This window comes from Crinia signifera, chromosome 3 (assembly GCF_055691185.1).
Source record: "Crinia signifera chromosome 3, ASM5569118v1, whole genome shotgun sequence".
Lineage (NCBI taxonomy): Eukaryota > Metazoa > Chordata > Amphibia > Anura > Myobatrachidae > Crinia > Crinia signifera.
In genome coordinates, this window is record NC_139219.1 from 976,543 (window position 1) to 991,839 (window position 15,297).

The 15,297-nt window shown below is 37.8% G+C and overlaps 1 protein-coding gene across 2 annotated transcripts in view; it reads left to right on the top strand.

Moving 5' to 3' along the window:
* RAB3GAP2 (RAB3 GTPase activating non-catalytic protein subunit 2) overlaps window positions 1–15,297 on the top strand; it is a 270,922-nt gene that overhangs the window by 164,476 nt on the left and 91,149 nt on the right. For both annotated transcript variants that reach the window (XM_083175131.1, XM_083175132.1), the window contains exons 20-22: window positions 6,259–6,472; window positions 10,505–10,602; window positions 12,470–12,575. In XM_083175131.1, the coding sequence (XP_083031257.1) occupies window positions 6,259–6,472; window positions 10,505–10,602; window positions 12,470–12,575 (418 nt within the window). The remainder of the gene's footprint in view (window positions 1–6,258; window positions 6,473–10,504; window positions 10,603–12,469; window positions 12,576–15,297) is intronic.

Consider the following 15,297-nt stretch of genomic DNA (forward strand, 5'->3'; position numbering starts at 1 on the left):
TCCTATAATACTATAATAATATCATGCTATAATACTATATTACTATAATACTATAATAATATAATGCTATAATACTATATTCCTATAATACTATAATAATATAATGCTTTACTCCTATAATACTATAATAATATAATGCTATAATACTATATTCCTATAATACTATAATAATATAATGCTTTACTCCTATAATACTATAATAATATAATGCTATAATACTATACTCCTATAATACTATAATAATATAATGCTATAATACTATACTCCTATAATACTATAATAATATAATGCTATAATACTATACTCCTATAATACTATAATAATATAATGCTATACTCCTATAATACTATAATAATATAATGCTATAATACTATACTCCTATAATACTATAATAATATAATGCTATAATACTATACTCCTATAATACTATAATAATATAATGCTATAATACTATATTCCTATAATACTATAATAATATAATGCTTTACTCCTATAATACTATAATAATATCATGCTATAATACTATATTACTATCATGCTATTATACTATACTCCTATAATACTATAATAATATAATGCTATAATACTATACTCCTATAATACTATAATAATATAATGCTATACTATACTCCTATACTATACTCCTATAATACTATAATAATATAATGCTATAATACTATACTCCTATAATACTATAATAATATAATGCTATAATACTATACTCCTATAATACTATAATAATATAATGCTATACTCCTATAATACTATAATAATATCATGCTATAATAATATAATGCTATTCTCCTATAATACTATAATAATATCATGCTATAATACTATAATAATATAATGCTATACTCCTATAATACTATAATAATATAATGCTATAATACTATATTACTATCATGCTATTATACTATACTCCTATAATACTATAATAATATAATGCTATCATGCTATAATACTATACTCCTATAATACTATAATAATATAATGCTATAATACTATACTCCTATAATACTATAATAATATAATGCTATACTATACTCCTATAATACTATAATAATATAATGCTATAATACTATACTCCTATAATACTATAATAATATAATGCTATAATACTATACTCCTATAATACTATAATAATATAATGCTATACTCCTATAATACTATAATAATATCATGCTATAATAATATAATGCTATTCTCCTATAATACTATAATAATATCATGCTATAATACTATAATAATATAATGCTATACTCCTATAATACTATAATAATATAATGCTATAATACTATATTACTATCATGCTATTATACTATACTCCTATAATACTATAATAATATAATGCTATACTCCTATAATACTATAATAATATCATGCTATAATACTATACTGCTATAATACTATAATAATATAATGCTATAATACTATACTCCTATAATACTATAATAATATAATGCTATAATACTATACTCCTATAATACTATAATAATATATTGCTATAATACTATAATAATATCATGCTATAATACTATACTCCTATAATACTATAATAATATAATGCTATACTCCTATAATACTATAATAATATCATGCTATAATACTATACTTCTATAATACCATCATGCTATAATACTATACTCCTATAATACTATAATAATATAATGCTATAATACTATACTCCTATAATAATATCATGCTATACTCCTATAATACTATACTCCTATAATACTATAATAATATAATGCTGTAATACTATACTCCTATACTACTATAATAATATCATGCTATAATACTATACTCCTATAATACTATAATGCTATAATGCTATACTCCTATAATACTATAATAATATAATGCTATAATACTATACTCCTATAATAATATCATGCTATACTCCTATAATACTATAATAATATAATGCTATAATACTATACTCCTATAATACTATAATAATATAATGCTATAATACTATACTCCTATAATACTATAATAATATCATGCTATAATACTATACTTCTATAATACCATCATGCTATAATACTATACTCCTATAATACTATAATAATATAATGCTATAATACTATACTCCTATAATAATATCATGCTATACTCCTATAATACTATAATAATATAATGCTGTAATACTATACTCCTATACTACTATAATAATATCATGCTATAATACTATACTCCTATAATACTATAATGCTATACTCCTATAATACTATAATAATATAATGCTATAATACTATACTCCTATAATAATATCATGCTATACTCCTATAATACTATAATAATATAATGCTATAATACTATACTCCTATAATACTATAATAATATAATGCTATAATACTATACTCCTATAATACTATACTCCTATAATACTATAATAATATAATGCTGTAATACTATACTCCTATAATACTATAATAATATCATGCTATAATACTATACTCCTATAATACTATAATGCTATAATGCTATACTCCTATAATACTATAATAATATAATGCTATAATACTATACTCCTATAATAATATCATGCTATACTCCTATAATACTATAATAATATAATGCTATAATACTATACTCCTATAATACTATAATAATATAATGCTATAATACTATACTCCTATAATACTATAATAATATAATGCTATAATACTATACTCCTATAATACTATAATAATATAATGCTATAATACTATACTCCTATAATACTATAATAATATAATGCTATAATACTATACTCCTATAATACTATACTCCTATAATACTATAATAATATAATGCTGTAATACTATACTCCTATAATACTATAATAATATCATGCTATAATACTATACTCCTATAATACTATAATGCTATAATGCTATACTCCTATAATACTATAATAATATAATGCTATAATACTATACTCCTATAATAATATCATGCTATACTCCTATAATACTATAATAATATAATGCTATAATACTATACTCCTATAATACTATAATAATATAATGCTATAATACTATACTCCTATAATACTATAATAATATAATGCTATAATACTATACTCCTATAATACTATAATAATATAATGCTATAATACTATACTCCTATAATACTATAATAAAATAATGCTATAATACTATACTCCTATACTACTATAATAATATCATGCTATAATACTATACTCCTATAATACTATAATAATATAATGCTATACTCCTATAATACTATAATACTATCATGCTATAATACTATACTCTTATAATACTATAATAATATCATGCTATACTCCTATAATAATATAATGCTATACTCCTATAATAATATAATGCTATACTCCTATAATACTATAATAAAATAATGCTATAATACTATACTCCTATACTACTATAATAATATCATGCTATAATACTATACTCCTATAATACTATAATAATATAATGCTATACTCCTATAATACTATCATGCTATAATACTATACTCTTATAATACTATAATAATATCATGCTATACTCCTATAATAATATAATGCTATACTCCTATAATAATATAATGCTATACTCCTATAATACTATAATAATATAATACTTTAATAATAAAATGCTATAATACTATAATTATATAATGCTATACTCCTATAATACGATCATGCTATATAATATAATGCTATAATACGATCATGCTATATAATATAATGCTATAATACGATCATGCTATATAATATAATGCTATAATACGATCATGCTATATAATATAATGCTATAAAACGATCATGCTATATAATATAATGCTATACTCCTATAATACGATCATGCTATATAATATAATGCTATAATACTATCATGCTATATAATATAATGCTATAATACTATCATGCTATATAATATAATGCTATAATACAATCATGCTATATAATATAATGCTATAATACGATCATGCTATATAATATAATGCTATAATACTATCATGCTATATAATATAATGCTATAATACTATCATGCTATATAATATAATGCTATAATACGATCATGCTATATAATATAATGCTATAATACGATCATGCTATATAATGTAATGCTATAATACTATCATGCTATATAATATAATGCTATAATACTATCATGCTATATAATATAATGCTATAATACGATCATGCTATATAATATAATGCTATAATACGATCATGCTATATAATATAATGCTATAATACGATCATGCTATATAATATAATGCTATAATACTATCATGCTATATAATATAATGCTATAATACGATCATGCTATATAATATAATGCTATAATAATATAATGCTATAATACTATCATGCTATATAATATAATGCTATAATACGATCATGCTATATAATATAATGCTATAATACGATCATGCTATATAATATAATGCTATAATACGATCATGCTATATAATATAATGCTATAATACTATCATGCTATATAATATAATGCTATAATACTATCATGCTATATAATATAATGCTATAATACTATCATGCTATATAATATAATGCTATAATACTATCATGCTATATAATATAATGCTATAATACTATCATGCTATATAATATAATGCTATAATAATATAATGCTATAATACGATCATGCTATATAATATAATGCTATAATACTATCATGCTATATAATATAATGCTATAATACGATCATGCTATATAATATAATGCTATAATACTATCATGCTATATAATATAATGCTATAATACGATCATGCTATATAATATAATGCTATAATACGATCATGCTATATAATATAATGCTATAATACGATCATGCTATATAATATAATGCTATAATACTATCATGCTATATAATATAATGCTATAATACGATCATGCTATATAATATAATGCTATAATAATATAATGCTATAATACTATCATGCTATATAATATAATGCTATAATACTATCATGATATATAATATAATGCTATAATACGATCATGCTATATAATATAATGCTATAATACGATCATGCTATATAATATAATGCTATAATACGATCATGCTATATAATATAATGCTATAATACTATCATGCTATATAATATAATGCTATAATACTATCATGCTATATAATATAATGCTATAATACTATCATGCTATATAATATAATGCTATAATACTATCATGCTATATAATATAATGCTATAATACTATCATGCTATATAATATAATGCTATAATAATATAATGCTATAATAATATAATGCTATAATACGATCATGCTATATAATATAATGCTATAATACGATCATGCTATATAATATAATGCTATAATACTATCATGCTATATAATATAATGCTATAATACGATCATGCTATATAATATAATGCTATAATAATATAATGCTATAATACGATCATGCTATATAATATAATGCTATAATACGATCATGCTATATAATATAATGCTATAATACTATCATGCTATATAATATAATGCTATAATACTATCATGCTATATAATATAATGCTATAATACGATCATGCTATATAATATAATGCTATAATACGATCATGCTATATAATATAATGCTATAATACGATCATGCTATATAATATAATGCTATAATACGATCATGCTATATAATATAATGCTATAATACTATCATGCTATATAATATAATGCTATAATACTATCATGCTATATAATATAGTTCTATAATACTATCATGCTATATAATATAATGCTATAATACTATCATGCTATATAATATAGTTCTATAATACTATCATGCTATATAATATAATGCTATAATACTATCATGCTATATAATATAATGCTATAATACTATCATGCTATATAATATAATACGATCATGCTATATAATATAATGCTATAATACTATCATGCTATATAATATAATATAATGCTATAATACTATCATGCTATATAATATAATGCTATAATGCTATAATACGATCATGCTATATAATATAATGCTATAATACTATCATGCTATATAATATAATGCTATAATACTATCATGCTATATAATATAATGCTATAATACTATCATGCTATATAATATTATGCTATAGCTGAAGGTTGCAACGTTCTCTGAGTGAAACCAGATATCATTTGTGTGGTTACTGTGTACTATTGGTGTTGAACAATCGTCTCCGCACAGTGTGAGTGAGAAGAGACCCCGTACTGAAGGGCTTAGTTCTTCCAGTATCCATAGACTGCCCAGTAACGGGACTGGTTTTGCATTGCAGGAGCTGGCCCAGTTACTGCGGCTGGAGGAAGAGGATTGGATGAGGCTGCAGATTTTGGTCAGGAAATACAAGCAGGAGCACACGAGGACAGGGGTCCGCTTTGCCGAGGATGAACATGGACTGTTACCCATCAGGGCGTTCCTCCAGTACTTGGAGTGTGAGCAGGATACTATAATTGTGAAGAAGGTCAGTGAGGAGGAGAACATCGCATTAGGTAAGTCCTTAGCCAGCACCTGTCCAATGTGTGGTCTACAGAATACACAGAGAAGCAAGCTCTATAGCGTTATCCTACAACGGTCTGACAGCTGAGAATTGGCCAGATAATTGTCCTGTGTATTGGTCTGATATGCCACAGTGCCCAGCATGTCTGTCTGCTGCACCCAATGTAATGCCCCCAGGGGAGGAACCCAGGTCTCTTGTCAAAATATAATATGAGATTTGCTGATGTGGCATGCTTTATAATATTTACTAGCAATGGCTCAAAGAAACAAAATGGAGAATCCAATCAGCTATGATAACACAATGCGCCGTAGTCACGCTCCCTAACCTATCCTCAGATAATCCTAGAAATGAGTGATCCGTGACAGTAGGTAAATCAGCCATTAACACAGGAGAATAGCACAGAGGTGTATTACAGTACACAGGAGAACAGCACAGAGCTGTATTACAGTACACAGGAGAACAGCACGGAGGTGTATTACAGTACACAGGAGAACAGCACAGAGGGGTATTACAGTACACAGGAGAACAGCACAGAGGTGCATTACAGTACACAGGAGAACAGCACAGAGGTGCATTACAGTACACAGGAGAACAGCACAGAGGGGTATTACAGTACACAGGAGAACAGCACAGAGGGGTATTACAGTACACAGGAGAACAGCACAGAGGGGTATTACAGTACACAGGAGAACAGCACAGAGGTGTATTACAGTACACAGGAGAACAGCACGGAGGTGTATTACAGTACACAGGAGAACAGCACAGAGGTGCATTACAGTACACAGGAGAACAGCACAGAGGGGTATTACAGTACACAGGAGAACAGCACAGAGGGGTATTACAGTACACAGGAGAACAGCACAGAGGGGTATTACAGTACACAGGAGAACAGCACAGAGGTGTATTACAGTACACAGGAGAACAGCACAGAGGGGTAATACAGTACACAGGAGAACAGCACAGAGGGGCATTACAGTACACAGGATAACAGCACAGAGGGGTATTACAGTACACAGGAGAACAGCACAGAGGTGTATTACAGTACACAGGAGAACAGCACAGAGGGGTATTACAGTACACAGGAGAACAGCACAGAGGGGTATTACAGTACACAGGAGAACAGCACAGAGGGGTATTACAGTACACAGGAGAACAGCACAGAGGGGTATTACAGTACACAGGAGAACAGCACAGAGGGGTATTACAGTACACGGGAGAACAGCACAGAGCTGTATTACAGTACACAGGAGAACAGCACAGAGGGGTATTACAGTACACAGGAGAACAGCACAGAGGGGTATTACAGTACACAGGAGAACAGCACAGAGGGGTATTACAGTACACAGGAGAACAGCACAGAGGGGTATTACAGTACACAGGAGAACAGCACAGAGGGGTATTACAGTACACAGGAGAACAGCACAGAGGGGTATTACAGTACACAGGAGAACAGCACAGAGGTGTATTACAGTACACATGAGAACAGCACAGAGGGGTATTACAGTACACAGGAGAACAGCACAGAGGGGTATTACAGTACACAGGAGAACAGCACAGAGGTGTATTACAGTACACAGGAGAACAGCACAGAGGTGTATTACAGTACACAGGAGAACAGCACAGAGGGGTATTACAGTACACAGGAGAACAGCACAGAGGGGTATTACAGTACACAGGAGAACAGCACAGAGGTGTATTACAGTACACAGGAGAACAGCACAGAGGTGTATTACAGTACACAGGAGAACAGCACAGAGGGGTATTACAGTACACGGGAGAACAGCACAGAGGGGTATTACAGTACACGGGAGAACAGCACAGAGCTGTATTACAGTACACAGGAGAACAGCACAGAGGGGTATTACAGTACACAGGAGAATAGCACAGAGGTGTATTACAGTACACAGGAGAACAGCACAGAGGGGTATTACAGTACACAGGAGAACAGCACAGAGGGGTATTACAGTACACAGGAGAACAGCACAGAGGGGTATTACAGTACACAGGAGAACAGCACAGAGGGGTATTACAGTACACAGGAGAATAGCACAGAGGTGTATTACAGTACACAGGAGAACAGCACAGAGGGGTATTACAGTACACAGGAGAACAGCACAGAGGGGTATTACAGTACACAGGAGAATAGCACAGAGGTGTATTACAGTACACAGGAGAACAGCACAGAGGGGTATTACAGCACAGAGGTGTATTACAGTACACGGGAGAACAGCACAGAGGGGTATTACAGTACACAGGAGAACAGCACAGAGGTGTATTACAGTACACAGGAGAACAGCACAGAGGTCTATTACAGTACACAGGAGAACAGCACGGAGCTGTATTACAGTACACAGGAGAACAGCACAGAGCTGTATTACAGTACACAGGAGAACAGCACAGAGGGGTATTACAGTACACAGGAGAACAGCACAGAGGGGCATTACAGTACACAGGAGAACAGCACAGAGGTGTATTACAGTACACAGGAGAACAGCACGGAGGTGTATTACAGTACACAGGAGAACAGCACGGAGCTGTATTACAGTACACAGGAGAACAGCACAGAGCTGTATTACAGTACACAGGAGAACAGCACAGAGGGGTATTACAGTACACAGGAGAACAGCACAGAGGGGCATTACAGTACACAGGAGAATAGCACAGAGCTGTATTACAGTACACAGGAGAACAGCACAGAGCTGTATTACAGTACACAGGAGAACAGCACAGAGGTGCATTACAGTACACAGGAGAACAGCACAGAGGTGTATTACAGTACACAGGAGAACAGCACAGAGGAGAACAGCACAGAGGTGTATTACAGTACACAGGAGAACAGCACAGAGGGGTATTACAGTACACAGGAGAACAGCACAGAGGGGTATTACAGTACACAGGAGAACAGCACAGAGGTGCATTACAGTACACAGGAGAACAGCACAGAGGTGTATTACAGTACACAGGAGAACAGCACAGAGGTGTATTGCAGTACACAGGAGAACAGCACAGAGGTGTATTACAGTACACAGGAGAACAGCACAGAGGGGTATTACAGTACACAGGAGAACAGCACAGAGGGGTATTACAGTACACGGGAGAACAGCACGAAGGTGTATTACAGTACACGGGAGAACAGCACGGAGCTGTATTACAGTACACAGGAGAACAGCACGGAGGTGTATTACAGTACAGAGGGGTATTACAGTACACAGGAGAACAGCACGGAGGTGTATTACAGTACACAGGAGAACAGCAAAGAGCTGTATTACAGTACACAGGAGAACAGCACAGAGGGGTATTACAGTACACAGGAGAACAGCACGGAGGTGTATTACAGTACACAGGAGAACAGCACGGAGCTGTATTACAGTACACAGGAGAACAGCACAGAGGGGCATTACAGGTTACTGAAGTTCTGCTATTTTTACCCCAAAAACAGGGATTTACCCACATTATCACCGGCTCATAGTAGGTAAAGAGAAATTGCCGATAAGAGCACTCGTTTAGCTGCCATATTTTGGGATAAGACATGTTGTTTTTTCCCCGTGAATATGGGTTATCTCAGGTAATTGGATGCCCACGTGACTGTAGGTATAGCTCTAGTGGCAGCACCCTGAACCCAGGAGCCAAACAAGATGATGTCTTTCCTGCTTGTAAGCTGCCGAATGCCGGGGGGGTGGCGGCACTTCTTCAGACTGTCCATTGTGTCCATTGCCGCATGCCTAGAGGTAGTGGAGAGGTGGAGGTGGCGATACAGAAAAGGTTAGGAGCCTGACCACTCACCAGCACTACCCCACTATCTGGGTATCCCTGACCATGCGTTCCGGTTCTGGTTCTCAGCTGTCATGTGGGTAGTCCAGAATCGTAGCATAAACTGGGACAGCCAATAAGATTCAGCCTATGAGGAGTGGCACAACTGGACATTAGGGGCACCTGAGGGGGGGGGGGGGGCTTTGCATATACCTGTACTGTGCATACACCTGTAATAGTGCGTTTGCCACTTTATTCTTGGTATTTGTCACAGGAAGCTTCTTCTTCTGGAAGTGTCTGCATGGTGAGTGCCCCACGCAGGAGATGTGCGTGACCTTGGAGAAGGCAGCACTCAGTCCCCAGCTGTTACTGGTATGATCTGCGGGATTCTCTCTCTGAGACACATCTGTATTATGTTTCCATTAAGGTTCAAATCTGAAATCCGGCTGGGGTGTGGGGTTCCCTTATTCCTTAGCACTGAATTCATCTACATAATGGTGCTCTGCGCATTCTCCTAATTCTGTACAGCAGTGCTCTGCGCATTCCCCTAATTCTGTACAGCAGTGCTCTGCGCATTCCCCTAATTCTGTACAGCAGTGCTCTGCGCATTCCCGTAATTCCATACAGCAGTGCTCTGCGCATTCCCCTAATTCCGTACAGCAGTGCTCTGCGCATTCCCCTAATTATGTACAGCAGTGCTCTGCGCATTCCCCTAATTCTGTACAGCAGTGCTCTGCGCATTCCCCTAATTCCGTACAGCAGAGCTCTGCGCATTCCCCTAATTCTGTATACAGCGGAGCTCTGCGCATTCCCCCAATTCTGTACAGCAGTGCTCTGTGCATTCCCCCAATTCTGTACAGCGGTGCTCTGCTCATTCCCCTAATTCTGTACAGCAGTGCTCTGCGCATTCCCCCAATTCTGTACAGCAGTGCTCTGCGCATTCCCCTAATTCTGTACAGCAGTGCTCTGCGCATTCCCCTAATTCTGTACAGCAGTGCTCTGCGCATTCCCATAATTCCGTACAGCAGTGCTCTGCGCATTCCCCTAATTCCGTACAGCAGTGCTCTGCGCATTCCCCTAATTCCGTACAGCAGTGCTCTGCGCATTCCCCTAATTCTGTACAGCGGAGCTCTGCGCATTCTCCTAATTCTGTACAGCGGTGCTCTGCGCATTCCCCTAATTCTGTACAGCGGAGCTCTGCGCATTCGCCTAATTCTGTACAGCAGTGCTCTGCGCATTACCCTAATTCTGTACAGCGGAGCTCTGCGCATTCCCCTTATTCTAAACAGCACTGCTCTGCGTATTCCCCTAATTCTATACAGCACTGCTCTGCGTATTCCCCTAATTCTGTACAGCGGAGCTCTGCGCATTCCCCTAATTCTGTACAGCAGAGCCCTGCGCGTTCCCCTAATTCTGTACAGCAGTGCTCTGCGCATTCCCCTAATTCTGTACAGCAGTGCTCTGCGCATTCCCCTAATTCTGTATACAGCGGAGCTCTGCGCATTCCCCTAATTCTGTACAGCTGTGCTCTGCGCATTCCCCTCATTCTGTACAGCGGTGCTCTGCGCATTCCCCTAATTCTGTACAGCGGTGCTCTGCGCATTCCCCTAATTCCGTACAGCGGTGCTCTGCGCATTCCCCTAATTCTGTACAGCAGTGCTCTGCGCATTCCCCTAATTATGTACAGCAGTGCTCTGCGCATTCCCCTAATTCTGTACAGCGGTGCTCTGCGCATTCCCCTAATTCCGTACAGCGGTGCTCTGCGCATTCCCCTAATTCTGTACAGCGGAGCTCTGCGCATTCCCCTAATTCTGTACAGCGGAGCTCGGCGCATTCCCCTAATTCTGTACAGCGGAGCTCTGCGCATTCCCCTAATTCTGTATACAGCGGAGCTCTGCGCATTCCCCTAATTCTGTACAGCAGAGCTCTGCGCATTCCCCTAATTCTGTACAGCAGAGCTCTGCGCATTCCCCTAATTCTGTACAGCGGAGCTCTGCGCATTCCCCTAATTCTGTACAGCGGAGCTCTGCGCATTCCCCTAATTCTGTACAGCAGAGCTCTGCGCATTCCCGTAATTCTGTACAGCGGAGCTCTGCGCATTCCCCTAATTCTGTACAGCAGTGCTCTGCACATTCCTGCTCTGCCTGTTGACCGTCACAATAATGCACTTGCAAATAGGCATTAATGTATAGTGTAAATGGCAGAATTGCTTTTTTATCACATTGGGTTTTTATTGCAGTCTCTGCTCCTCAAAGTTTGGCTGTCGCTAGAAAAAGAAATCCTTGGGAACACACAGTCCTTGTGTTGTCTGTACAGCATGCTGTCTCTACTGAGTAACATGAAAGGTGGGTGCCAGGGTCTCTTTCTCGGTCTTGGCTATATTTTTTTGGTGGGTGCTGAGGTCTCTCATTCTGTATGGTCAGATACACAACGTGGATGGTGGGTGCTGGGGTCTTCCCTTCTGTAGGATCAGAGACATGTAAGGTGGGTGCTGGGGTCTCCTCTATAGGATCAGAGACATGGATGGTGGGTGCTGGGGTCTCTCCTTCTGTAGGTTTAGAGACATGGATGGAGGGTGCTGGGGTCTCTCCTTCTGTAGGTTTAGAGACATGGATGAAGTGTGCTGGGGTCTCTCCTGTAGGTTTAGAGACATGGATGGAGGGTGCTGGGGTCTCTCCTTCTGTAGGTTTAGAGACATGGATGGAGGGTGCTGGTGTCTCTCCTTCTGTAGGTTTAGAGACATGGATGGAGGGTGCTGGGGTCTCTCCTTCTGTAGGTTTAGAGACATGTAAGGTGGGTGCTGGGGTCTCCTCTATAGGATCAGAGACATGGATGGAGGGTGCTGGGGTCTCTCCTTCTGTAGGTTTAGAGACATGGATGGAGCGTGCTGGGGTCTCTCCTTCTGTAGGTTTAGAGACATGGATGGAGGGTGCTGGGGTCTCTCCTTCTGTAGGTTTAGAGACATGGATGGAGGGTGCTGGGGTCTCTCTTCCTGTAGGTTTAAAGACATGGATGGAGGGTGCTGGGGTCTCTCTTCCTGTAGGCTTAGAGACATGGATGGAGGGTGCTGGGGTCTCTCCTTCTGTAGGTTTAGAGACATGGATTGAGGGTGCTGGTGTCTCTCCTTCTGTAGGTTTAGAGACATGGGATGGAGGGTGCTGGGGTATCTCCTTCTGTAGGTTTAGAGACATGGATGGAGGGTGCTGGGGTCTCTCCTTCTGTAGGTTTAGAGACATGGATGGAGGGTGCTGGGGTCTCTCTTCCTGTAGGTTTAGAGACATGGATGGAGGGTGCTGGTGTCTCTCCTTCTGTAGGTTTAGAGACATGGATGGAGGGTGCTGGGGTCTCTCGTTCTGTAGGTTTAGAGACATGGATGGAAGGTGCTGGGGTCTCTCCTGTAGGTTTAGAGACATGGATGGAGGGTGCTGGAGTCTTTCCTGTAGGTTTAGAGACATGGATGGAGGGTGCTGGGGTCTCTCCTTCTGTAGGTTTAGAGACATGGATGGAGGGTGCTGGGGTCTCTCCTTCTGTAGGTTTAGAGACATGGATGAAGTGTGCTGCGGTCTCTCCTTATGTAGGTTTAGAGACATGGATGGAGGGTGCTGGGGTCTCTCCTTCTGTAGGTTTAGAGACATGGATGGAGGGTGCTGGGGTCTCTCCTTCTGTAGGTTTAGAGACATGGATGGAGGGTGCTGGGGTCTCTCCTTCTGTAGGTTTAAAAACATGGATGGAGGGTGCTGGGGTCTCTCCTTCTGTAGGTTTAGAGACATGGATGGAGGGTGCTGGGGTCTCTCTTCCTGTAGGTTTAGAGACATGGATGGAGGGTGCTGGGGTCTCTCTTCCTGTAGGTTTAGAGACATGGATGGAGGGTGCTGGGGTCTCTCCTTCTGTAGGTTTAGAGACATGGATGGAGGGTGCTGGGGTCTCTCTTCCTGTAGGTTTAGAGACATGGATGGTGGGTGCTGGGGTCACTCCTTCTGTAGGTTTAGAGACATGGATGGAGGGTGCTGGGGTCTCTCTTCCTGTAGGTTTAGAGACATGGATGGAGGGTGCTGGTGTCTCTCCTTCTGTAGGTTTAGAGACATGGATGGAGGGTGCTGGGGTCTCTCGTTCTGTAGGTTTAGAGACATGGATGGAGGGTGCTGGGGTCTCTCCTGTAGGTTTAGAGACATGGATGGAGGGTGCTGGGGTCTTTCCTGTAGGTTTAGAGACATGGATGGAGGGTGCTGAGGTCTCTCCTTCTGTAGGTTTAGAGACATGGATGGAGGGTGCTGGGGTCTCTCGTTCTGTAGGTTTAGAGACATGGATGGAGGGTGCTGGGGTCTCTCCTGTAGGTTTAGAGACATGGATGGAGGGTGCTGGGGTCTTTCCTGTAGGTTTAGAGACATGGATGGAGGGTGCTGAGGTCTCTCCTTCTGTAGGTTTAGAGACATGGATGGAGGGTGCTGGGGTCTCTCCTTCTGTAGGTTTAGAGACATGGATGGAGGGTGCTGGGGTCTCTCCTGTAGGTTTAGAGACATGGATGGAGGGTGCTGGGGTCTCTCTTCCTGTAGGTTTAGAGACATGGATGGAGGGTGCTGGGGTCTCTCGTTCTGTAGGTTTAGAGACATGGATGGAGGGTGCTGGTGTCTCTCCTTCTGTAGGTTTAGAGACATGGATGGAGGGTGCTGGTGTCTCTCCTTCTGTAGGTTTAGAGACATGGATGGAGGGTGCTGGTGTCTCTCTTCCTGTAGGTTTAGACACATGGATGGAGGGTGCTGGGGTCTCTCTTCCTGTAGGTTTAAAGACATGGATGGAGGGTGCTGGGGTCTCTCTTCCTGTAGGTTAAGAGACATGGATGGAGGGTGCTGGGGTCTCTCTTCCTGTAGGTTTAGAGACATGGATGGATGCTGCTGGGGTCTCTCTGTAGGGTTGGAGATATGTTCTGTATTGTTGGGATGACATAGAATGTAACTGGATATTGCATCTGCTTGATAGACGTTACCCCCAGGACACCAAGGGGCATTAGCAATAAGATTTGTAAAACTACATATACATTTAGTGCCAGTTTACCAGGAGTCACCCCTA